Source organism: Gallus gallus, chromosome 4, assembly GCF_016699485.2.
Source record: "Gallus gallus isolate bGalGal1 chromosome 4, bGalGal1.mat.broiler.GRCg7b, whole genome shotgun sequence".
NCBI classification, from domain to species: domain Eukaryota; kingdom Metazoa; phylum Chordata; class Aves; order Galliformes; family Phasianidae; genus Gallus; species Gallus gallus.
Window position 1 is genome coordinate 60,888,854 of NC_052535.1, and position 25,855 is coordinate 60,914,708.

Below are 25,855 nucleotides of genomic sequence, written 5' to 3' on the forward strand. Positions count from 1 at the left end.
CCCAACGAAGTAAAGGAACAATGGAAGATTGTGTTTAAAAACTACAAGTACAGAGATGTTTGTGATTTGGTTCTGATGGCTGGGTATCTGCTAATGCTTGGATCTGAAGTCAGTGGCTGAATTCTAAAACAAAGCCGTGTTACTCCTGAGCATTAACTCCTGAGATTAACCTCAGTGATGTCAATGATGGGTGATATGGCTGCTTCTGCAATATAACTGTCTTCTGTGAAGAGATGATAGCCTCGGTTCATAGAAAGAACACTTTCTTATGGTGGCAGAAAGGACACAACTTTCTGCAGGTATCACTAAACAAGATTGTGTGACTATTTCTGAATTGACAGATGTGACTTTTACGAAGAAAACTGACTACAGACCCTTTATGTGACTTCTTAGTGCTTATTTATAGTGCCTCTAGGGCTGCTTTTTGGGCTGCTGACAATTGCTTTTGGGACACATGCTGGAAATGGAAAAGATGTGGCTAACTGGACACCTTCTTGAACTTAATCCTTATACAGCAGAAGACAGAAACTCATGTGTAGAAGTTAGTACCCTGATGCATATGGATCCTCTTGCTTTTTGTGATTTTAAAATGGCATCTCCCTGTTAGTCCTCTGCCAGCAGGTAGAAGACTCGAAGAGCCTTGGGTGGATTCTACCCCAGTTCCCCTCCTAGAATTTATATTGGTGCTAAACCTTTGCAAATGTCTCAGCTTATTGCCTCCGTTCATATGCAGGTAATATTTGAAGATGATCTCCTTGGTTTGTATGGATTAAAAGCTAAATTAACCCATTTTTCTAAACAAAATTTTATACCCTTTGGAAAATAGGATTTTTCTGCTAAATATAATTATCTTCTCCTAGACAAATGAGCTTTTCTGATTCACATTGGTATTGCACCACCTGTGGTGATGAAAGTTGTTTGCTGGAAATGCAGAATATGTTGAGGGAAAAGAAACACACCCAAGCTTGCAAACCTGACTTGCAGGATAGTAGTTCAAGGACACACGCAGCCAAGAGTTATTCTTTGATGATTGTTATTGGCCAAGATGTACAGGGCCTGGTCAAGTCACTGGGACCCTTTGCTATGTTGAAATGTTCTCTTTCTACTTCAATGTCTAACAGTGACAAGCATCAGGTGTTTTAGCTGCAAGAAGCAATTACTGGGGTAGGACTATGTAATTCTCTGTTAGAAAGAAATCGCATCTATCTTTAAATAGATCAAATCAACAGGAAAAAATTTACAAAGCAAACACATAAGTGATTTGTTATTTATTGTTTCTTGCTATTTTTTTCTGTGGTCCTGAATTTGGTCTTGCGTTGTTTTATTTTTTGATATCTGATGTGCAGGTATTTCTAAGCTGTATATCTAGGAAGACAGATATGTGCAGATATTTTTGAGCTGTATATCTAGGATATGTAATTTCAGTAAATGGATTTCCACGTTGCTTTTATTTCAACGTAATCTGCAATTCAGCATTTTCCACAAAAATGGAAAGTTCTTATTCTAGCCAGTATTCTAACCTCTTCTAACTATTCTAACCTATTCTAACTAAAAACTTTGGCATAGTGAGAAAACTGGTTCTTTACTTAAGTAATGCACAGATACAGATGCAATTTTTCATCAAATAAGGAGAATTTTAGTTTTAATTGTTAGAGCTTTTTTTTTAGCAGCATTTGCTATTGCATTTTAGCGTTTATAAAATTCTTAATACACAGAATTAAAGATGCAGAGGGAATATTTTAGAATACTCTATTGCTTTTTTTTTTTTTGCTGCAGCATTCAGAACCATATTTGTTGTGCTATTATAGCACCTTCATTCAGGTAGGAGGATATGTGCAAAGGCATGTGGAAATGTGACCTTGTGCAGTTTCTGTTTTGCTGGTGCCTTTCCTCATTCCCTCTGAGATTCTCTTCATCTTATTCCACATCTTGACTATAGGATGTCCCATCACAGAGGCTAGATTCACATCTCTGAGGTATATCCTTTCTGATCTTGAAGATGCTTTTTGAGTTATAAGATTGGTATAAGAAATGTGTGAGGGAAGGGATGCTATCCAGAGGGACCTGGAAAGACTTGAGAGGTGGGCCCATACCAACCTCATGAAATTCAACCAGGCCAAGTGCAAGGTCCTGCACCTGGGTCAGGACAATCCCAAGCACAGATAGAGGTTGAGCAGAGAATGGCTTGAGAGCAGCCCTGATGAGAAGGATTTGAGGGTGTCGGTTGATGGAAGAGTCAACATGAGCTGGCCATGTGTGCTTGCAGCCCAGAAAGCCAACTGTGTCCTGGGTAACATCAAGAGAAATGTGACCTGCAGGTCAAGGGATGTGATTCTGCCCCTCTACTCTGCTCTCCTAAGACTCCAGCTGGAGTACTGTATCCAGTTCTGGGACTCTCAGCACACAAAATGACATTGAGTTGTTGGCCCTCCTCTGGACCTGCTTCATGATGATGATCAGAGGGCTGGAGCACCTCCCCTATGAGGACAGGCTGAGAGAGCTGGGGGTCTTCAGTCTCAAGAAGAAAAGGCTCCATGGGGACCTTATAGTGGCTTCCAGTACCTGAAGGGGGCCTACAGAAAAGCTGGGGAGGGACTTTTTATAAGGGCATGTAGTGACAGACAAGGGGAAATGGTTTTAAACAGAAAGAGGGTAGATTTAGACTAGATATTAGGAAGAAATTCTTTACTGTGAATTTTGTGAGATGCTGGAGCAGGTTGCCCAGCAAGGTTGTAAATGCCCCCTCCCTGGGAGCATTCAAAGTCAGGCTGGGGCATTGAGCAACCTGATCTAGTGAGAGGTATCCCAGCCTATAGCAGAGGATTGGAACTAGCTGATCTTAAAGATCCCTTCCGACCCAAACCATTCTATGGTTCTATAAATTTATTCAGGAGCAAGTTGTTCATAGCGCGTTTTCTCTGTACAGAGGTACAACTCTGTCAGTTTGAGTAAAAGTTCACCAGAGTAAACAAGGCAATGTTGGTCATGTGGGTACAAGAGGTCCCCTGAGAGAAAATGCCTTTTTATTCCAAAGTGAATGTACTTGTGATTCCCTTTGAATAGCATTACTGTCTTATTTTTCAGTTTCATCATCGCATCCAACTGATGTACACTCAGATGTAGTTAAAATGATATATACTTTTGGAAGGAATGTAGTATATATATTTAATAACTGCTGCTTTAAGGAAGTCTTTTTTTTTTTTCTCTCTTTCTTTTTTCCCCCACTGATTCGCTTATGAAACAAGCAACTATCACCAAAGGGTTCCTTTTCCTAAGACAGATTTATTAGCTACAGATTATAGAAACAATATAATACAGAAATTTTCAGTAGATGTATATGATTGCATATTTTATGACGAGACACATAGTCTTGGTGAAATTCATCATGATTCTTCCATCTTTTTCTGCCCATTTGAGTTACATCCCTATATTTTCCAAAAGCTTTTATGGGTTTTTGTTTTGTTTTGCTTTTTCTTTTTTTTTTTTTTCCTAATGAGTTGATAATGAACTGAAACTGAAATAACACTGCACAGTTTCTCAGTTGAAAATTAAAAGCCTTTGGAGAGCAGTTTTAAAAACTTTTGGCCACCAAGTTTAATGCCTCCCTCTCTATGCCCAAAAGAGGAAGCAAGCATTATTATTTTAATTGAATATGTTATTTTTAATTGAATACATGTGAACTCAGCTTGTTATGTTTAAAAAATTTGGATACATGATAGTGTTTTTTATTACATTCAGAATTGTGAAAATTCTATGTCTTAAATGTTGAAAAATCTCATCTGAGCTGACGGAGATCAGAATTCTATAGGTATTATAAACTCCTCATGTTACAGAAATAAGTTATCATTGTGTTTTGCAATAAATCCTTCCACCACTCTCCCTTGTCACTGTGGCACACAAACCAGAATAGAGCAGATAAATACAAGTGCAGTTGTACTGAAAGTGTTTGAGCCCTCTTCTACAAGTGTATGATGACAAAGCAAGCTGATGCAGAGGAAGGCATGAGGAGTCCTCAGGATAGCTCTTCTTCTGTAAGGAGGATCTGGAGGCCTTACTGGCATACTGGTCATAGGGAGGTCATTTCAGTCACCCTGGAGGTGTTCAAGACCAGTTTGGGTGGGGATTTGAGCAACTTGATCTAGTGGGAGGTGTTCTTACCCATGGCAAGGGAGTTATAAAAAGATGATCTCTAAGATCCTTCCAACCCAAACCCAAATCATTCTTTGATTCTATGATCAACTTGCTTAAAAGGATCACAGCTGCTGTGATATTGGCACATTTTGAGCAGAGCACATCTATGTTGCTAAAATATTTAGTCTAAAAGAAAAGAAGAAAGAGGAAGAATGGGGGAAAGCTCTTCCTTTGGCAATTTCACTTAGAAATGAAATTTTTTTTAGATTTGGAAGTTTTTATATTGATTTTTTTTTTCTTTTTGTTTCACAAATTTAAAATAATTCTGGAAATCAAAATAGGTAATTTAGATCAGCTATAAACTAAGTGTGACTTCTTGTTGTTGCACTTACATTTCTAATCTATGAAACATGCAAACAGTTGTGGATTTATTTTCTGGTTTCCAGAAAACTGAAGAAGCTGTGAGCTGCATGTAACAATAAAAGAGAAACACAGTGTAGAAAGGGCTGCAGTAAAACTTGTTCTAATGGTTCTAATGCTAACAGCAGAGGCTGGCTGTTCTGCACCAGGAAGTCACCTTTTGTTGTACAAGGTTTTCAAAAGGGAAATGCTTATACAGTGTAAACCCTGCGTTTTGATTTCAGTGTGGTGCTGGCTGTATACACTCTGAAAATGCTGCCCAAGGTCAGTAACAGTGTTGACAGAATGAGCACCTCTTCAAAGTAAACATCAAAGACAAGTTAGCATTGCAGGCACAGTAATATTTAACACAAACAGTTAACAATATGTTTTTTTTTTCTTTTTTTTTTTCTAAGAGGAACTTAAACTTTATCCACTCGCACAGACCTGCTGTATGTTCAGGTATGTAACAATTATTGCAACTGATATTTTGAGGAAGGTTTTCATAGACACAAGGCAGTAGATGTTGATCTCTGTGGATTCTGTGGTGTGGTTGGTTTATTTGATTCTTTCTCAGCTTGAATTTAACATGAAAAAAAAAGATAAATTTAAACTTTGTATAGTATGCACCAAAAGTAGTGAGTGTGAAGTTATTTATTTGCGGTGTTGGTAGTAGTACTCAATTAACTACAAGGACAGAGTTGAGATTGGTGATATTCTAATGGAATATTGCTCTCCGTCTATGCAAGAATAAACACACTGCTGTGAAACAAAGCAGAAATTCTCCAAGTGTCAATAATCTTTGTTGTTTTTGTTGTTGTTTGTTTTGTTTTGTTTTTTAGGATGATTTGGATTTATCAGACTTTTTATTTCATTTTCTTATTTGCTTCAGTTTACAGCGGTAAGTCAATATATAATTCCTAAGATTGGTATAGAGTAACACAAGTCTTCTAGGAAGGAGCGGTTAAAAAGAGTAATATTCAAAATGATCTGAATATGTATTTGTACATGGAGTGAAATGAGGTAGAGCTACAGAGCAGCATGATTTTGGAAGGGGAGCACATATTGGTATAAGCAACCTGGTCCCAAAAGAGTGGGGTTGCACTGTATTAAGTCTGGGTAACTCAAAGGGGAGTGGAAGTTTCTAATCTTTTGATTCTGACTATTAGGGATGGAAGTTTTTAGTAGGCTTTGCTGACAGTGATTAGTGTCAGTGCTGAAGTCTGCAGTGACTGTGTTTTTCAACGTCAGTATGCGTTAATGATTTACTTTGGCTAGCAGAAGTAAACTACAAAAACTCACATTGCATTTCCCTGAAATTCCGTGTGCCAGAAGATTATAACCAATGCCCAACAGAGTTTGTTTAGTAATATGTTAAGCATTTTCTCAGTGGACAATGAGATAATTAACTTTTTTTTTTTTTTTTTTTTTTTTTTTTTTTTTAGCAAAGTCTGTTTGACTACTGTAGTGTTATTTCAGAAATATTTTACCTGGATTGAAATTTAAGAAGACTAAGATCTTAGAAAATTTTTGAGGATCCAGATATTTTTAAAGTTCAAATTTCATATTAATAAAAGACTAACTTAAAAAAATATTAGCAGATTTAGCAAACATTGCCAGTAATTTGTTACTTTGTCAATTTTTTGTTGATAAATTTTACATTGTTGCAGTAGACACTGAATTTCTTAGTACAGATTATAAACGTATTTACCAAAAAAATCTTCTTGCAGTATTTTAAAATTGTAAAATCCAATATGTTCTTTGCATTTGTTTTAATCTTACATAGCTTTTGATACAATATACTATCTTTATAGTGACAGATTAAGAAGTTAGATGAAATCTTTTCAGTTGGGTTTCTTTTCAGTCTGTAAAAATAGAAAATTTCCTCTTCATCTTTTAGCTCAGAAAGAGAACTTCTGTAGATCCAATAATAAAAATTAATGTATTTTCTACCAACTGACAGGGACAAATACAAGGAGTGTGTGCGCTCCTCTCTGAAGCCAGTCCTCTTGTGCTTTAACATCGAGATCTGAGTAATTCCATGATTTAGAAAGACAAGATGTGGTTGCCAGTTAGATATCTTCGTGTCATTGACAAAGCCATGCAGTGTGAACAGATTTAATTACAGAGAATTCAGTATGGGATTCACAAGATATTCCTGCAGATCCAAGGTGGTAATCCAGCATATTTTGGTTCTGGTTGATTCCTGAGAGTGCTCTTGTAGCACTATATTCTTATTTATTTATTTGTTTGTCCTGTAGCAAGTTGGACAGGGTTCAAGGCAAGTTGAAAGGAAGGAAGTTTATAAAAAGCTGAGAACCACTGAAATAGTTTCACACATGGCACTAGCTAGGAATCTGACCTCAAAAAACCCCCCAACAATTGGACTACCTTCTTGTATTTTCTAACTCCTTTTGCCATCTGTACATCCTTCTCCTGATTTTCCTCTTAATGGCTCCCTGTACCTGTCTCCCTTGGAAAATGCTTTTGCTGCTCCTTAGATCTGCTGTGAAGGATCATCACCTCAAGGCCTATCCTAATCCTAGGGCATCTGCCACCACTCAAGCTGCTTTCCTACAGCCTTGAGAATGGGGCGAGAGACACCAGAGGGTTTCTGTTTTACCAGGGTGGAGAGCAGGAATGATACTCTGGGAGGAGCTGTGCCACTCCCCCCGCTTGCTTTCTTTTCCTGCCATAGGGGTCTACTCCTGCAAAAAAATGGTAAATAAGGTGCAGTGTCTTCACCCTCTCATGAGCTGTCCATACCCACATCTCTGAAAATTTACTCGTTTTGTTATTTCATATCAGAATGTGTGACGCAGATCTATGAAAATACTTACTTTCAAGGAGGAGACCTCACTACGGTTTTCACACCAAGTGCCAATTACTGTCAAATAGTTTGTACTTACCATCCTACCTGCCTGTTCTTCACATATTTGCCAGTGACATGGACTAAAGATCCTGCACAGAGGTAATATGTTAATATTCTTATGGCTTTTTGCTGTGATAATCCTAGGAACTTGGTAATATTCTGACAGAACATGGGCATGCAGTGAAGGCTACAGGGTTGCTTTGGAAGACTATGTCATGTTAAACTGATGACATAAAAGGGTATTTGTTGAACTCTGAATGATTAAATTTGGCAACATCTAATCTTTCATACCTGCTTACCAACCCCTCCAAGCAAATAGCATCACTGTGCATTCTTTCCTCCATGCCACTTATTTACTCGAGGGACAATGTGGCCAATTTTACGTTTCCAGTTGTCACTTCCTTTACCCGTCACCCCATCCACTCTCTTTAGCATATTTTTCTTTCAATTAAGAGATTAGGAATTTCAATAGCCTGAGGTGAGGCTGCCTTCCCTCTCTGTGCCTGCTGTGTTTCTGTCTCCAAACCCTGTTGATCCCATACACACCATGTATGCTCATCTATCACCAAGCATGCTAGTTCCAACCTTGTCTTTTTTTAAACTGAACTTGTTTTCGTTTTCATGTTGAGGAATAAAGTACAGCCTGTGTTTTACTTGAGAAACAATGAGGGAGTATTGCGTTATACTGCAAAATTGTGAATTGCTCCCTTTTAAAACAGGTTCTCCTGCTACTTAAAAGACAGTGATACTGAAATGCTACCAAAAGTGAAGATGGAAGGAGCTTTTTCTGGACATTCTTTAAAACAATGCAACATCAAAATTAGTGGTAAGATACAGTTATCCATATGTATGAATTCTGTGTTCTATATCACATTGCAGATGTGTTAGAGAATCAGCATTTTGAAAACAGGAACAGAATCAGGAGGTGGCCAAGCAGTGACTTGTATGTCTTTTGCCCTATCTCTTTCAAACATAACACAAATATCTGGTGCTGGTTTCATCCTTCAACCCCAGTTATCCTCCAGTGAGGCTTCCTAGTCAAGGCAAACTCCTGCTGTCAGCGTTTCATTTGCTAGAGGCAAATGAGGGAGACATTTAACTGATACCTCCAGTTCCAAAGATTAATTTAAAGGGTTAAGAGGGTTTTACTTTATATGAGTTTTCCATTGCAGTTATTGACAGATCGGTTGTGTTTGCTTCTGACTAGAACATGTGTTCCAAAGCATTCAAGTCTTTTAAAATCCCTTTTCTGTCAGCTTTCTGTCACATTTATATTTCTGCATAGATTTAGATCAAAATAGTAAGTTTTAATGGGATGTTATTTTTCATATTCTTTAGATAATGTATTTCACAGGAGTTACATTAGAATCATGCTAATATCACTAAAATAAAAATCTATTCATATGTGTTTAAAAACTCCACCAATGGTTGGCTGAGTCATGTTCTGTGAAGAGATCATACTGCCTGAGATGTAAAACCTTCATCCTTTGTGGGAAAAGTATTTCAAATTCCATGTTCACAGTCCTACCTCTGTGGAGTATAAATTGAATCTTCTGGCTCAAACGGGAGATGGCTATTGCTTAGATGGACAGATTTGGTATTTTGTACTGCTGTAAAAATTTGGAAATAGAATAGTACATGTTTTAGTGTTGATCTTGAGTTTCTTTATGATTAACCTCATCATGGTCTTGGTGTGGATAGAGACAGTGTCAAAGTCTGTTCGTTTTTACTCTGACATGTTATGCCTATACTTTTGATTTTGTTTTTAGTAAGTATATGCAAAATGCAACAGTGAGCACAGGCAGTGACATCAGAATAATGGCTGTGTCTTATGAACTGTTATTGTTTTGGAGGGAAAAGAGAGTATGAGAATATTTTTGGAACTTTATCTATTCCTTTTTTTTTCACAGCTTGCAGTCCAGATGTCTACGTAGGATTGGATATGCAAGGGGTAAATTATGACGTTAGTGTGGCTGACAGCTATCAACAGTGCCAAAAAAGATGCACCAATGACAAACGCTGTCATTTTTTTACATACGCCCCAGGAACATATCACGATGCAAGCTTTCGGTAAATACGTGTTTGATCCCTGTACTTAGATGGTGCTGTGCTTTAGTACAGTCAATCTCAAAATAGTCAGAGGTGAGAGAATTTATTCAAGAAAATGAGTTTTTCTTTGACTAGTTATCCTTGTAATGTTTATTCAAGCTTACAGTTAGGAAAATATCTTCAGTAAGTTAGTTCGATGAGAAAGGCAAGTCGGTTGATGAGAAAGGCAAGCTTGATTATCATAGAACTGAAAACAATTTAAAAGTTCTGGAGATATTGAAATGCAAATTATATTGGCAACTATGCAGCGGCATTGCTCTGTCAAATCTTACTCTGCTTAATGCTTTCAAAATGGCATCATTAATGCAGCCAGGGAAATTCTTTCATTTGTACTTGGACTATTTTTGAGCTGTCAGCTTGCTTGATTTTACAGAATGTTATTCAGTTGTATCCATTCCCTATTTGACAATTTTTCTGGAGGCTGGATGTTGCTCTGGCCCATGAGCAAAGTGGGCACTATGGTAGGACTCATGGAAACAGAAGAATGATGTAGACCAAGGAAGATGGCCTGTTGTCTTACTACTTTCTTTATTCTTTATCACTCAGTGAAAAATGCTTCTTGAAACATACCAGTTTAGGAACTCCAACCAGCATAAGGGTGCTTGATGAGGTTGTGTCTGGATTCTCCTTAAAGCCATGTCAGCTTTCTGAATTAGGTAACTGCTTACAATATCTGTTGATTCAGTTTAGGTTCAAGTGTTATGGATGATGAGGTGTAGTCTCTCTGACATGCAAAAATGTTTTGTGACTTAAAATAATTATAATATAAACATATTATTTGAAGTATAGTTAGTACTCTTAGGCACAAAACAGCTTTTTTTCCACTGTATTATTCTGTCTTACAAAAGGTTCTGTTTACTTTGATGATGCGAAGAATTCTTTCATAAGATTAACCTGATGACTCTTAGCATCTTACCTTTGCACCATAGATAAAAAAAAAATGACAGATAGAATCCCATCTAAGTCAAAGAACAAGAGAAGTGTAAATCTTTCTAAATTCTGTTAGTATACCATATATACTTCAAGAGGTTTTTAATGAGGATGTGCAGCTTTGCAATACAACTGACTAATATGAATGTACAGTTCTGTTTGTTGGTATTTTTGATAAAAGCAATGTTTGTGATCATTCTTGTAATCATTACTCAGGAGAAACTCTCTGGAGTGCAATATCAAACTGTGTGATTATATTTTACTTTTAACTGAATGTATTCAGTTTTATTCAGACTCTTCTAGTCTCACGAGACTAATAATCACTGCAAAATATTGAAAAAGTAGTTGATTCAGATCCTAACAATGAAGATATTTAAAGAAAAACGAATAGTGAAGAATAAAAAAGGAAGAAAAATATTTGTAAGGAGAAGAAAATCGGGTTTTTCTCTCTTTCTCCTTCTCCCTTGCTCTCTGAGAAAGAACAGAGAGATTTTCCTCCAAAATGCTACATTAAGATATGCTAGTAAGTCATGTGTTTATAGTTAGAAGAAAAATCACAGTAGCCAGGAGCGTCCTGTTGATAGACTTTGAGAAGGATCAGGGGGACTGTAGCATAAACACAAGCAATATGATATTCAGATACTATAAAATGAAATAAATCAAAGACCATTGGAGAATTTATCAAGGACGTGTGGTAACATGAAATTAATGATCCATGACAAATAAAATAGAAATTTCTGAATGCATGTGAAATTCAGTCTTGTTCCTATCCGTCTTTTCATTCTGTGTGTGTGTGTGTGTGTGTGTGCGCGTGTTGCAAAAAAGGCAAGGATTTAGAGAGAGAGAGAGAGAGAGAGAGAGAAAGAAAGAAGGAATAAATCATAAGGCTATAAAAGCCTAGACAGTACTATCGGGTAATGAGGTCATTTGTTCAGACAGAGGTATGTCTAATAAATTAGTAAAGTCTCAGTGTCATCTTCTGCCTTGTTGTGTTCCAAATGCCTGAAATGGGTATACTTGAATACTTGTTCTAGTTTATTTCTGGCTATTTAGACTGACTAATCCTACATTGTTCATGGTCCAGCTTCATAATTTTAAAAACAGATACTAAGCTTCCCCTTTCAAATCCTTTGCAATCCTCTGTATACATCAAAAGTGAAACCACCAAGAAACTGAGATTCATTCAGTCTAAGAACACTAAATTCACCAGTATTATGAGATTTGTGTATTTCCTGTTCCTTGTTCTCTTTCCTTTGCTCAGTAATGTCGTCCATCTAATTGCAGTTTGTTTTCATGACAGTGAGATGTTAAAAAAAGGAAGTTCTGTAGCCTTTTTTGTGTCCTTTGTCATTAACTTCTCTCCTGAGCAGAACCCAGACTCCTTTCCTAATCCTAAGTCATTGACACTGGATACACTTTTTTCTTCTGAGAATGTTTCTTGCTACTTGCCCTTTCATTTTCTGTCTTTGCGTTTCTGATTTTGTTCTTATGCACTCATGCTCTTACTTGTCCATAGCAATTTGTCTTACATTTTGCCTTTTATAAAGTTCCTTCCTTGAGGTCACTGAATATTGAACTGGTGATTGCTGAAATCATGATTAGTATCCATATACTTCCAGATTCACATTTCTGCTTTAAATATCATTTCCTTAAAATGGTATTTGTTCTCCTGAACTCTATTCAGTCCTTAACATGGGATCTTTCCTACTAATTGTCAGAATTAATTGACCTTTATTTTCTAGTCTTCAGATTCTTTTTTCTTTGTTCTTTCTATTGTGTAATGAATGACCTCTATTGTGCTCTTTTCATGTTTATGGTTTTATTTTCAAATTTATAAATCACATCATACTAACAGAAGTCAGATTAAGATTTGCCTCTCCATTTTACTGTTTTTTTCCCTCTTTTGTAATAAGATGCTTCCAGTATGTTTCTATAACTAACCGGGTGGTGTCAGCTCAGCTACTGTCCTTTCTCAGCAGTGGAGGTTCTCTGCTTCCACCAAGTCCAGTTCTATGGCTTCTTACTTCTAAGAATGGTGCTGCATTTTTCCCCCTTTTTATTGTTGCATAAGGATTTTAACTAGGAATTCAAGTGTATCATCAGAGAATACAACTCATTCATTTCTTTTTAACCCATTGGTATTTCCTGTGACTTCTGTATCCATAGTCTGTTTATGGGAATTACCCTGCCAACTTTCTGTTATTTTGGTCCTGTTGTAGGGAAGACTGCATGTTACTCATACTTACTCTGCCTACTTTTTGAAATAACATTTAGATAAATAAAATTAAGAGAATCATCTCATTATTTTCCTCCTCTTCTTTCCATTATCCTCTTAGGTATGCAAGTTTTAATTATTTTAGTCCTTGACAAAATTTATAAGTTTTATTTCTAACTATGTATATCTATGTCAATTTCTGTTGTTCCTAATTTAGAACTCTCCGTATTAGGTTAGCAAATCTGTATTCTAACATGTAATTTGAAGCTCTCCCCTGTTCTAGTTCTCTCTATGAGTTTACATACTTAAAAATGTTTTCAAAAAATTGTTTTCTGTTTAAAGTGAGATGTTATCTTTCCAGACAGGCAAAAAGGAGGGAAAATGTAAATAAGCATGGGAATGCACAATCTGTAAACCTTTACTTTCTGATACAACATAGAAGCTTTGGAATTTTGATATTCTTCTCTTGTTTTATACAGATTGTCAAATGGACATTTTTGAACACGAAGAATTTTCAGGAACGAATGTCACAAGTTTTTTCACTCCAGACACTTTTGCCTGCCAAACTATTTGTACTTATTTTCCAAACTGCTTGTTCTTTACATTCTTCACCAAGGAATGGCAAATAGAATCCCAAAGGTGAATTTGATAACTTTAAAGTCTCTGAAAGATATTTTAAAAAAACAACCAGACGAAACAAACAAACAAACAAAAAAGAACCCCAATCTTAGCCTTTTTGATCACCTTTTTATTATATTCTTGGAAATTATTGTTAAAGGTTTATTTTCTGTAAAACAGCTGTTTTTTGTTTTTGTTTTGTTTTGTGTTTTTGTTTTGTTTTTTTTTTACTGTGTTGCATCTGTACATTTATAATTTCCTATGGGTATTTCACTTGTCCTATGGTATGAGCAGGAATCTTGTACTTCAGCTGTATATCTGGTGTTAATCTGAAAAGAGATATGTTCGGCAAAGAGACAGCCTTTATGTTGTTTTGATAACTTAACGCTGAATTTTATAAAATTGTCAAGAGATGTCTGATTTCCTAGCAGGATTAAGTTATTTACTTGAAAAGCTTTTGAATCAAGCTACCGGATTTGAAAGTATTTCTTTTTAAAGACTGAAATTCTTTCTTTTATGATTAGCGGTGAGGAGTCAAAAAAGTTACAGTCCACAGAAAACAGAGGTGGAAAGAATAGTATTTCAATGAAACTGAAGCTTCCAAATTAACAGTGAATTCATTTTCGTATGAAATACTTCTACTGATACAAACTTTGGAAAAAAAAGCACATTTAAGAAAGAGCTCTCCCTTACCAGTATCTGAAACATAAATGTTAGAATATAAGAACAAATTCAATTACTTTTAATTTTTTTTATTATTATTATTATTTTTATTATAGAAATCTTTGCCTCCTGAAAACATCAAGAAGTGGAATACCAGAGGCACTTACGTTACGAGAAAATGCTATTTCAGGTTTTGGTCTCCTAAATTGCAGAAGACACTTTCCTGGTAAAAAGTAAATTACAATAAAATTCAACTCTTGCATTAATGAAATGAATAGACCTACTGATGCTTGGAACACGCTCATTCTTACAGCCTGCAATTCTCGCACTTACGTGCATATGAATTTTCTGGGAGATGAACTCAATGTCACTTATACTAAAGGACACAGAGCTTGTCAGCAGGTTTGCACAGACATGATCCGCTGCCAATTTTTTACCTACTTTCCCCTCCAAGAGGCATGCAATGAGGAAAGGTGAGATTTCTTAGGGAAGGCATCTAATGTATGCGCTCTCTATAAGAAGTATAAACTGGATCTTTGCATTTATTTATTGTCAGAAAGTGTGAGTGTCATCTAAGAATGTCCTCAAATGGATCTCCAGTGGAAATACAACACGGTCCAGGAAGGATCTCTGGATACTCACTAAGACTATGTAAAAAAAAGGCCAGTACTGGTAAATAAAACTTTCCTTTTAAAGAGATTTTTAAACTGATTTTGGTACAGGAAACCTAAGCCCTCCCATTTTTTTTTTTTCTTTTCTGAATATTGCTTGCATAGAGATGATCACAAGGCAGATTGTGAAGATAAAGAGTATACTAAAAAAGTGAAGTCTGTCCAGCCTGCATACTGCAAACACAGACAGTACCCTGTAAACTTCTTTAAATTGGATTTTATGGTTAAAAAAAAAATTGTAAAGGGATTAGAATGTCTAATGTTCTTTGCTTAAGATTGACTCCTATTTGCAGGTTAGCAGTAGTCACATCTTTTTTCTTGGTCAAATAACAATTATCTTTAAGCAGTTTTCAATTATTTCTGTAGTATGTATGCAGCATTCTTCAAGAAATATTAGGATAATTGGAGGGACGGACTCTTCCCCTGGTGAATGGCCTTGGCAAGTGAGCTTACATGTGAAGCTATCTCGCCAGAGACACCTCTGTGGAGGCTCTATCATCAGTAACCAGTGGATCCTTACAGCTGCCCACTGTTTCATGAGGTGAGTCCTAAATGTAAATTAACACATAAAATTTTCATCCAGTATCTGTGATTAGTTGAGGTTCACCTTTCAGAAAGATAAATCTGAGTGATTAAAATAACTAGAACAGAATCAACTACTTTGATATAACCAGAAGGTGAAATTTTAAGGTAGTCAGTTTGTACTCTTAACATAATTGGCACTCCACACTTTGCCCTTTGTAGCATAGTACTGTGCTACTGATTATTTTAATGCATGTAAGGCAGATGATAGATACCTACAAGAGTGTAAACTTTCTCATGCAACATGAACTTTTTCTTACTGTGATATCGTATTACCAAGGAAAATCTGTTGTTAAGTTAGTCATTCAAAGTATATAAAGTAGAATATATCAGTGATTTTTCTGTGGTACTTAGGCAGTGGTACCAATCTGACAGGGTGCTCAGCAAAGACCAGGACACAAGGTAAATCTCTAAGGGGTTCAATTAGGCTGACTCTGGAATGTGCGCTACCTTTCTCTGTAGCATTCAAATCCTAATTGGACTGGTTTTCATTTGATATTTTTTATTTCCTAATGTTACCACCCAATCAATTAACACACTGTTTTAGTACAGATTTCAGCCTTGAGAACAATATCTAGATGTCTGAATACTCAAAGCTTTGCTAATTTGCTTGGAGATATATGGTAGGTACTGTTAATGACCACAAAATTGCCATCACATTTAAGTCATGAAATCATGTGTGTTGTGAAGAGCTAATTTAATGATCAGGTACATGATCCATATCCTCGTTAGATGATCACAACCTGTAAAGCAGGTAGGCCTGTCAATTACAGTCTGAAAATTGTAAGGTTATATACTAAGTCAGTGTAATGTGAGAAAGGCACAGGTAGTATAAAATGCTTTGAGGAAGAAAGAATTGTCTAAGCTAAAATCAGAAACTTTTGCTCAAGCATTTTTGTACAGTATCTCTTATTGTTTCAGCGTGAAGTAATATTGCCAATACCAGTTCTCCAGTGACAAACCTTACAAAAGTGGATAACACCCCTAAACACTCAGAAAAACCCAGTATAGAGAATATCATTCTTTACCATCTCTCCAATATTGCAGAGTTACCAGTATTATGAAGGGCAAAAGGAGAACTTGTCTAAAGAGTAAAAAAGTGCGGACTGTGTTCATTAGAAATGACTAAGGTCAACTGATATTTATGAATATACACATAAAATCTTCAAATCATTTTTTTTTAATACTGAAGACAGGTTTTGCATCTTCTTCAATGCAATCTTAATGGTAGAACACAGCAATGAAATAACCCTTAAATTTACTTAAAGTTGAAATCATAAATATTAAGTGGAACATTTTATACTGGTCTGTAGTATTATATTTCCTATTTGCTTTTATTTTGGTATCCGAATAGACTCTACTTGGATTTGTATTTCCACACCTATTTTGGTTGCTACAGTACTGGAATGAATGGAAAGAATCTCTTTTACTTCCTCAGGGTTTGTGTTGGGCTCTTGAAGATAAAAATAGTAAGAGCAGAGTAAAACAGAAAATGAAAAAAGGCAGAAGGGGAAATTTTGTTAAAAAGGGTCAGAACGAGAGTCTGGTTGTAAGGGAGAGGAAAGAGTGGTATGGGGCTGAAAATACAGATAGGAAAAGGAACAAAATAAGTGAGAAGTGGAAGGAATGGATAAGAGAAATCTGTTTTTAGGTTTGAGAGTGTGAAAATGCAACTGCAAAGAATGACTTCAGTGCTGTTCATTGTACACTCAGAGGATGCTGGCACCTGCACCAAACTAAAACAGTGAAAATCTCTGAGCCACAGGCTGACTAAGTGTCTTTTTCCCTCAGTGTTCAGAACCCCAACATTTGGCGTGTTTATGCTGGTGTTTTAAAACAATCAGAAATAAATGAGAATACACCTTTCTTCAGAGTGGAAGAGATTATTATTCATCCTCAGTATAATTCTGCACAGACTGGATATGACATTGCTTTACTGAAGCTTGATAAGGCTATGAATTTTACTGGTATGTATTCTATCTCAGAAGGAAATGTGCGGGGTGATAAAGGCTGTTTTTAGTGTGACAGTTCATGAAACCTGGATTATGGTCTTTTAATAATCACTTGGTTTTAAGGGGAATCTCATTCTGTTGGCTTTGTAAAGAACATTTGGGTCTTTTATTTACGTGACTAGGGCAGTATCTAGTACAACGTACAAAGAGTAACATGGAGACTACCATCAGGTATTATGTATGTGCCCAAGAAACCTTAATATTTCAGTTGTTTCTACTGGCCAAACTAATATTTTTAATCATGTTTTAGATCTTCAACTTCCTATTTGCCTGCCATCAAAAGAAGAGTCTAGCATTCTCTATACTGACTGCTGGGTAATTGGATGGGGTTACAGGAAGGAAAGAGGTACAGATAAATATTTAAACAGTGTGTTCTTGTATTTGCAAAATGCATTGTGTTAAAAGAAAGTCTCATAAAATACTCTCTTAATTCTTAACCAGGAATGATGTTCACAGGCTACGCAAAGAATGTGCATTTGCTCATAGCTTTATTTATATGAATTCAAACCAGTAACAATCATAGAATCACCAAGGTTTGGAAAGACCTCCAGGATCATCCAGTCCGACCTGGTCACCAATCAGGATCCTCCAGGATCATCCAGTCACCTATCACCAATATTTCCCAAGGGTTGGTGACTCCATCACCTCTCTAGACAGCCTGTTCCAGTTTCTGTCCACTTCCTTGGAGAAGTTCAATATCTGAATCTCCCCTGGAACAACTTGAGGTTATTCCCTCTAGTCCTATCACTAGTTACATGGAAGAAGAGGCTGATCCCTACCTCACCACAGTCTCCCTTCAGAGAGCAATAAGGTCACCTCTGAGCCTCCTCTCTTCTAGTCTAAAGAATCCCAATTTCCTCAGCTGCTCTTCATAAGACTTGTGCTCCAGAGCCCTCATCAGCTTTGTTGCCATTCTCTGAACATGTTCCAGGGCCTTGATGCCTTTCTTGTAGTAAGCGGCCCAAAAGTGAACACAGTACTTGAGGCACAGCCTCACCAGTGCTGGGTACAGAGGGATGACAACTTCCCTGCTCCTGCTGGCAGTACTATTTCTGATACAAGCCAGGATGTCATTAGCTTTCTTGGCCACCTGAGCATGCTGCTGGCTGATGTTCAGCTGGGTGTTGACTAATACAACCATGTCTATTCTTTCACACCCTCTTTTAGCCACTCTGCCCCAAGCCTGTAGTGTGGTCAGGGGTTTTTATGACCAAAGTGCAGGACCCAGCACTTGATCTTGATCTTCAACCCATTGGCCTCAGCCCAGATATTCAGACCGCCCAGATTACTTTGTAGGGCCTTCCTACCCTGAGACACAATGAAACTCCCTCTCAACATGATGTCTTCTGCAGACTTACCATGGATGCACTCATTCCCCTCATCCCAGTCATCAGTAAAGATAATGAACAGGACAGATCCCAGTACTGACGCCTGGGGAACACCAGTCATGACTTGTCACCAGATGGATTTAACTCCATTCACCACCACCTTCTGGGCCTGGCCATCCAGCCAGTTCTTTACCCAGCAAAGAGCTTATCTGCCCAAGCCACGGGCTGCCAGCTTCTCTAGAATACTGTGGGAGACAGTGTTGAAATCATCAGAGTCAGTGGGCATGAATATAATTATTCCTGTAGATGGATTCTCTACATTCTGTTCTCAAGCCTTCCTGATCCAGGTAGATGAATGCTACAAGTTGCCTAGTTAAACATCACCATGTACCCTCCCAAATATACATTCAGTTATGCAATGATATGTTACAGATACAGATAACAGAGTAATTGCTGTACAGTGGGTTCTTGAATTACAGTCTGCACATAACTCATGGTTTTTTAAATATGTGATTTTATTCATATGACTTCAGAAATCAGAGATCAATGTATACTACTTTTATGATTCTAAAGGTTGTTTATGAAAAATATCGATGACCCTTGTGTTTTAATTGTGTGATTTGAACTTCTCTAATCTTACCCGGAGGTTGGCCAAGTAGCTGTTAATAATTAAACTTTATTACAATATATATACAGATAAAAGTGTTTAAACAGAGTTCCCTCCTCTGCACACCTCCCCATTTCAGAATTAGATTTTAATGTGAAATTTAAATGAATTCTAATTGCTTCTGTTAATTTGTCAGAAAAGGCTGTTCTCAAATACTTTTATTTACTTTACATGAAATTTTCACCATCCTGTAGACAACTAGGTTGTTGGGCAACACACATCTGGAAACTGAAAACACATTACTAAGAAATAATTATCAAGAATGCAAAGCAATGCTCTTCATGGGAATACAGGCTCCAAGACTCAATGCCCCTGAAAACAATACATATACACAGCTTCATAGCAAATCTCTGGGGAGTTTTGAAACATTCTTGGTCATGAGTCATACTGTGGTAAACAAGCGTTTTCAAAACATTCCAAAAAACCCAGACAATCAACACTGTTTAAAAATTGAAAACCAATGTCATGGCTGTCTAACTGCACGCTAAAAGCAATGAACTCTGACTTTTTAATATCACTGAATGGAGACTTTTAGAGTATACTTTTAACTTTTATTTTGCTAGAGCTGAACATCTGTTTGATCGTAACACCTATTACATAGGTCGTGTAGAAGATATTCTTCAGAAAGTTACTGTTCCCCTAATGTCAAAAGAGGAATGCCAGGCAAGATACCGGAAGCGCAGAATAGATGACAAAGAGATCTGTGCTGGCTATGATGAAGGTGGAAAGGATGCCTGTAAGGTAACAAAAAGATGTCATATACTGTCATATATTTCAATAATTTGTTTGAATATATAATTGAATAACATAATAAAATGTTTAGTTTTCATAACAAACATATTTATGAATAGAACTGTTTTTTAATATGTCACTTTTGCCTGCTGAAAGCACTGACAGTCAAAGTATATGTATAACACTTATGTGACACTGAAATCCTTAGGGGTAGACTTTGTGTTTCTGCAAGTAAAGAAACTCTGAGTGTATAGAGGAAGAGAGAGAGACACACATATACTTTACTTCTCTGCACTCTCCTATTAAGGGAAAAAAGTTAACTTTCCACTGTGTGTCTCAAGAGGCAAAATTCATTAGTTTGCTAAGAATTATGCAACTTTCCCTTAAAAAAATAAAATAAAATGTGAAGAGCATTTAAAGAGATCATAAAGTACAGTCCTATCTCTCATATATTTAGGGAGCAAACCAGTATTCCTCTGCAATAGTGGAAAGCCAAAGAGAGCGACTATAATATCTCAGATATTATAGACATTTCTCCAGGAGCACAGATTTGCTCTCATGTTTTTATTTCTTGACATGAAATACAGTACATAAAAGCTTATTTTAAATTATCCACTGTCCACAAGCATCCAGAAGGGAGAGTGTTAGAAATGGAAAATGGAAAGATATAGACAACATGAGCAGACTGGTCTGTTCATTAGAATTGAAAATGTCACAACAGCATGAGGTCAGTGAGCCAAGTTCTCTGCTTGAGTGTAAACTCATGTACTTATTGTTAACTTAAATATTTTAAGTCAATTATAATAGACAAAAATATGGTCAAATTAGTAAGATTAAATTCCCTGCCAAATATAGTATATAATTTAAGATATGTTCTCTATTAATGTTCTGTTATTATGATCACCGCTGAGTAACTATGAATAAAAATTCTTGGACCTGGGAAGTAATTTTCCTCAATACTAGTTAAGTTTTCTTTGCATGAAACAGTGCACCAGAACACAATGATGATGTTATATAACAATAACACCCTTGCTATTGCCTCAGCAGCTCATAACAGCTACATTAAAGAACTCTATGTTCAGAAAGATCAGTTAGAAATAGGAAAAGAAAATAGAGATGTGTTTTATCCCAGGGAGGGTGGTCAGTCCAACAAGAGAATGCTTGCATAGAACTGAGGTTTGCATACCCAAACAAACAAAAACACTGGAAAATTTACTAATTTTATTACCTATACATGTTGTCGTCCTCACTGGGGGTTAAAAAAAGCCAACCAAACAATTAAACCAATAACATTGAACTGTAATGGAACTTACTTGCTGGAAAGTATTTAGACACCACTCTACCAGATAAACAGAAAAACTTCTTCGACACTGTGTAAAGCAACTTTAAGTGAGAGTAATTGAACTCTATGCAGTTAATCTGTTGTTAACACTGGATGATGCTGATTTTATCATGGCTTTATTTGAGAGAGAAATATTGTTCCCTGTGAACTCTTTCTGTCCTGTGATGCAGGGAGATTCTGGAGGACCACTGTCATGCAGGCACGAGGAAGTGTGGTATCTGGTGGGCATCACTAGTTGGGGTGAAGGCTGTGCTCGGCCCCAGCAGCCAGGAGTCTACACAAAAGTTGTTGAATTTTCAGACTGGATTTTGGAAAAAACTACATAACGTGAGCATTACTTAATGACTCAAAATGATGTTGCAGAACAATAACCCTGGAAGCAACCAGGATGGTGTATAATGTAAAACAAACAAACAAACAAAAAAAACTATTAAAATGTATTAAACTTTTTAAAATGGTGTTTCCTGCTAGCTCAAAGCATAAAAGACTTGACTGAAGAAGTAGAAAAGCAAAAAATGAATGAACTTTACAATGAATGAATTAAAATCAGTAGCAAAAGTAGACTGATCACTGATTTGTCAGAAAATATAATACATCTGAGCCACTGACTTCTTTTATCTTTAGCATAAAATATTTTAGGAGACTTGTTCAGGGAGATCAGGGATTTTTGGTTTACTTCAGTGATGACCTCCTCCTCTTGTGTAAACATAACTGAAATTAAAAATGATTAAGAGAAAGTATTAAAAGGCCAGGAAAATTGGGCCTGACATCTCTAGTCCAAAAGTTCATTGGTGATAGACTGCAACTGACATAATCCTCTTGATTAAATAAACTATCTCAGCTACAGAATAATATTCTTGGTTTTACCTTGATATTATCTTTTCCCTTTTTGTTTTTCTCCTTTTTTTTTTTCTTTTGTTCTTTCTACTTGTTTTTAGTCAGGTAACAAAAATATTTTGTAGCCAAAATAAATTCTAATGTGAGCAGCAGTCAAAATATTTTTTCTGTAGTAAGAAGCATTATTTCTGGATCAGAAGGGAGCACACATTCTTCTTTTGCTTTTTTTTTTTTTTTTTTTTTGCTAAACTTGTTTCCTAATACTCTACGTTGCCTTAATTGCTGAAAATATGTTCCAGAATTCTGTTTATGATTGCCTCACAGCCACACTGGGTGTGTTTTGGAGGTCTACGCTGGCAGTGTCTTTAGGAGTAAATCAATAATTAAATTAAATATGTCAAATTTATAGAAAAATACTCATCAAGCTGCTATAAATGAGTTCAGCATTTAATTTTTTTAAAGTATTATTTGCAACTATCACCAAGGAAAAACAAAATTCCACAACTACCAGGTACCTATTCTTAACACCACAAAGAGCCCCTGCCATGAGTGAGCTCTCTTCCCTCTTCCCCATAGTGAGCTCCCAGTGCTGTAGATCCCTGCTTTGAGAACCTCTGTGCTGGCTGCAGCTGTTCGGAAGCCCAAAAGGCAAAGGTGGGAGAAACACACCAAGATGGCAAGATGCAGGTATAGAATGGGAGATAAAAGTGAGGGCTGAAGTTATCTTCATGCTCTGATTAATCCAAACCTGGTTTAAAATATCAGCAATCCTCAGATGTGCTGTCAGAGACTCACAGACTTAAAAAAGAGACTGGGAGTGAACAGGAAAAAATAGAAAGCACAAATGCAACGAAAGAAGGAGAAATATTTCTGGCATTCATGTGTGGTTCTATTCTCAAGGGGAGTGAATGAAGACCCTGGAAAAGAGCTGCTCAAGAAACAAAGGAAATATGTCACTGTGAAAACAGAGACTAAAATTCTCAAATAAAGAGCCAGCAGGAGACCATCTGCAATACTCATCTGCCAATCGTTGAGCTAAATTCATATTTGCTAAAGAACATATTCAGTACCAAACTAAGAACCTTTAATGCTTTCTTATAATAATAATGTCATCAGCATCTGTGTTAATAAGTGTGATGATCCTGCTTAATCTTTCTGTTATCAATAGGTACCTTACAGTACATGAGAAGCAATTTATGACCTTTTTTTTCTTCTTCCTTTTCCTCTCCTTTGTATGGGAAAAATAACTAGGAAAAAAAAGCAATGCTATAAACATCTTTTAGTGTCATTAAAGAAAAATCTGGCCTATACTTTAAATTTTCCCCTCTTTATGTTATCACAGAACATAAACTTCAGTGCTTTAGCTGTAATTTTGATTAATGGTAAGTGTCTCTGGCACTGTTTTATATTCTTCTCTTTATTTCTACTGAAAATCGATGAAGCACATCATCTCGCTTACACCAAATCAGCAGAAATCTTTCAGGGAGCAAGCGCCACTACTGGTGTATTGAATGGTGGCATTAGTCTGCCCTGAGACTTTGTACAAATAAGGTCCGTGATCCCAGAAATTTACAGTCTTGTTCAGACACAGAGGAAACACTTCATAAACACAGTGATAGTCTGGAGGGCAGTTTGTTCATCATAAAATAAAGCTGGCTGTAGAGTTGCTCAAGTGGACTCTTCAGTTTGTAGTCATTTTAATGAGATTATAAACTAAACAAAACCAGTTTTGCATTAAATTGGTGTTGCACTGTGTTTTCTTTCACAGCTGATGCTCTGCCTTATGACTGAGTCTGAAGTACATTGTCTTGTTCCTTGAAGGTGTTCAAGAAACATTTAGATACGGTACTAAGAGGCATGGTTTAGTGGAGAAATATTGGTGGTAGGTGGATGGTTGGACTGGACGACCTTGGAGGTCTTTTCCATCCTTGGTGATTCTATGATTCTTGTAAATTACCTGAGCTGGGAACGGGAAGACATGAAGCCTCTCATTGCTTCTATCCGGAGGAATACAAAATTCTTATGATGAAGACGTATAAAATCCATGCTTCTAGAGAGGGAGGGAATGGAATCATTTGTTATAAGCTTTTTAGCATAAGATTTATTTATTTTGTGAAAAAAGATTATTCTGACACGATGAAAGCTGCATTGCTGACTCTGAAAAGCAAGGAAGGATCTGGATAGAACGAAATTCATTCACAGTAGCAGTCCTTCCAGTAGAAGAACTGTTAAATTAAAATGTGGATACTTATTCCATGTCTAATTTCCAATATGCATGGAGGTTTCTTTTTGAAAATTAATATTAGCTCATATAGTTTGTGAAATATCTGCATTATAACATAATAATATAAATTTCCACCTTGTATATAAGGCAACAATAATAGCAGATGTGAATTTTTACATATTTCTAGGCAAGCATTTTCTGGAGCAGTAAATTGGTTGCTTTTCCTGTGGTCTTTGTATTGAAAAATGTGTTACAGATGCCTCTAGGTTTATTAGAGTTATTTACAGCTATGTTATAGTTGCCAAGGTTTATTGAGTGTTATAAGAGGGTTTTTTTTAGTGAGGTTATGCAGTGGAGATGTAAAAGAGTTATTTTGCATCATTTGGATAGGAGAGAGGGGAGCAATGGAATCCTATGAGGAGGCTGAGAAGTAACAGAAGGAGAAAGGCTAAGATGTGTCAGCTTTAGAGCTGCTTCTCTCTTCTGGACTTTCTGGGACCTGACTGCTTTGACAGTTGCCTTCAAGCCATAAATCTGTGGGCAGTCACTGAATGCAGCTACTTTTCTAAACTATCTTGTCCCTAGAACTCTGGTGAACAGTTGATAAATTCTACATACAAGGCATATTGTGTGAGCTTACATATGCCAAAACTTTGGGTTTTGGGGAATCCAAATCTTTAAGATGGGCAAAATGAGGTGGTGGGAGCAACTGACATAGCTATAAACATGAAAAAGAAAATGAGTAAAGAATGAGGATGTATACTTCTCTACAGTGATGTTATTCTATATGTCTACAGAAATATTAGGATGGCTTTCAACAAGCCTCTGGTTTCTTTAATGCCCACAACATGACCAGCTAATATTTCAGGGAAAAGGAGAAATGCTTTCATGAATACTAAAATACATTTCAAGAGATTAGTCACTAGGTGGCACTTCTGCTCTAATTTCTCTTGCATTCAATAGCCATCGTGAAAAAGGAACTTGTTTTAGTATAGCTTTTATCAGAGAAAGTCTATGTTCGATAGATCTAAAAAAAGATACTTTAACCTTATACGCATAGCTGGGAAATAATCATAGATAATTAAATTAGCATCTTCTTTTGTAGATTTCAGAATGTTCACAGCCAATAGGTATATTTAGCCGCACTTTTCCACGTGACAAGGGTAAGGTTAAGACAACAGCAGAGGAAACAAATCCCTACCTGTGAAACTCCACGATATTTCAATATGTATGCACCAGAACCATTGGGGGTCCTTATAAAGGCCCTGAGCACTTTGGCTCACTCTTGGGGATGAGACTTAAAGCCATCTTGGGTACAGTGTTGTTGTCTGGTGCTGAATAAGGGAGCTGAAGGAAAACTCAGCTTGAGGAGCTGTGGAAACATGGCCCTTCAGCATTACTGCACATGATACCCTTGAAGCCAGCTTAGGCTATGATTTAATAATGTACGACTGTTTCCTTCATGCATGAATTGCTCAGGATTGGACAGGGGTGAAATTCTGAGTTGTTTCTCTCCAACGTTT

The 25,855-nt window shown here is 36.6% G+C and overlaps 1 protein-coding gene across 16 annotated transcripts in view; it reads left to right on the forward strand.

Moving 5' to 3' along the window:
- The first annotated feature begins 4,773 nt into the window (after positions 1 to 4,773).
- The window catches only part of KLKB1 (kallikrein B1), a 38,326-nt gene continuing 17,244 nt past the window's right edge, over positions 4,774 to 25,855 (forward strand). For 10 of the 16 annotated variants that reach the window (XR_005859715.2, XR_005859719.2, XR_005859718.2 and 7 more), the window contains exons 1-15: positions 4,944 to 4,992; positions 5,373 to 7,251; positions 7,339 to 7,501; positions 8,122 to 8,228; positions 9,313 to 9,472; positions 10,058 to 10,167; positions 13,136 to 13,295; positions 14,054 to 14,163; positions 14,251 to 14,410; positions 14,494 to 14,609; positions 14,975 to 15,149; positions 16,982 to 17,157; positions 17,453 to 17,548; positions 19,799 to 19,938; positions 21,442 to 21,598. Coding sequence is in view for 7 of the 16 variants with exons in the window: in XM_046940870.1 (XP_046796826.1) it covers positions 7,119 to 7,251; positions 7,339 to 7,501; positions 8,122 to 8,228; positions 9,313 to 9,472; positions 10,058 to 10,167; positions 13,136 to 13,295; positions 14,054 to 14,163; positions 14,251 to 14,410; positions 14,494 to 14,609; positions 14,975 to 15,149; positions 16,982 to 17,157; positions 17,453 to 17,548; positions 19,799 to 19,938; positions 21,442 to 21,597 (1,962 nt within the window). In the remaining 9 variants the exon portion in view is untranslated. Of the gene's footprint in view, positions 4,993 to 5,372; positions 7,252 to 7,338; positions 7,502 to 8,121; positions 8,229 to 9,312; positions 9,473 to 10,057; positions 10,168 to 13,135; positions 13,296 to 14,053; positions 14,164 to 14,250; positions 14,411 to 14,493; positions 14,610 to 14,974; positions 15,150 to 16,981; positions 17,158 to 17,452; positions 17,549 to 19,760; positions 19,939 to 21,441; positions 25,854 to 25,855 lie in introns of those variants that run through there. The other 6 variants (XM_046940872.1, XM_046940874.1, XM_046940873.1 and 3 more) reach the window with 6 other exon arrangements.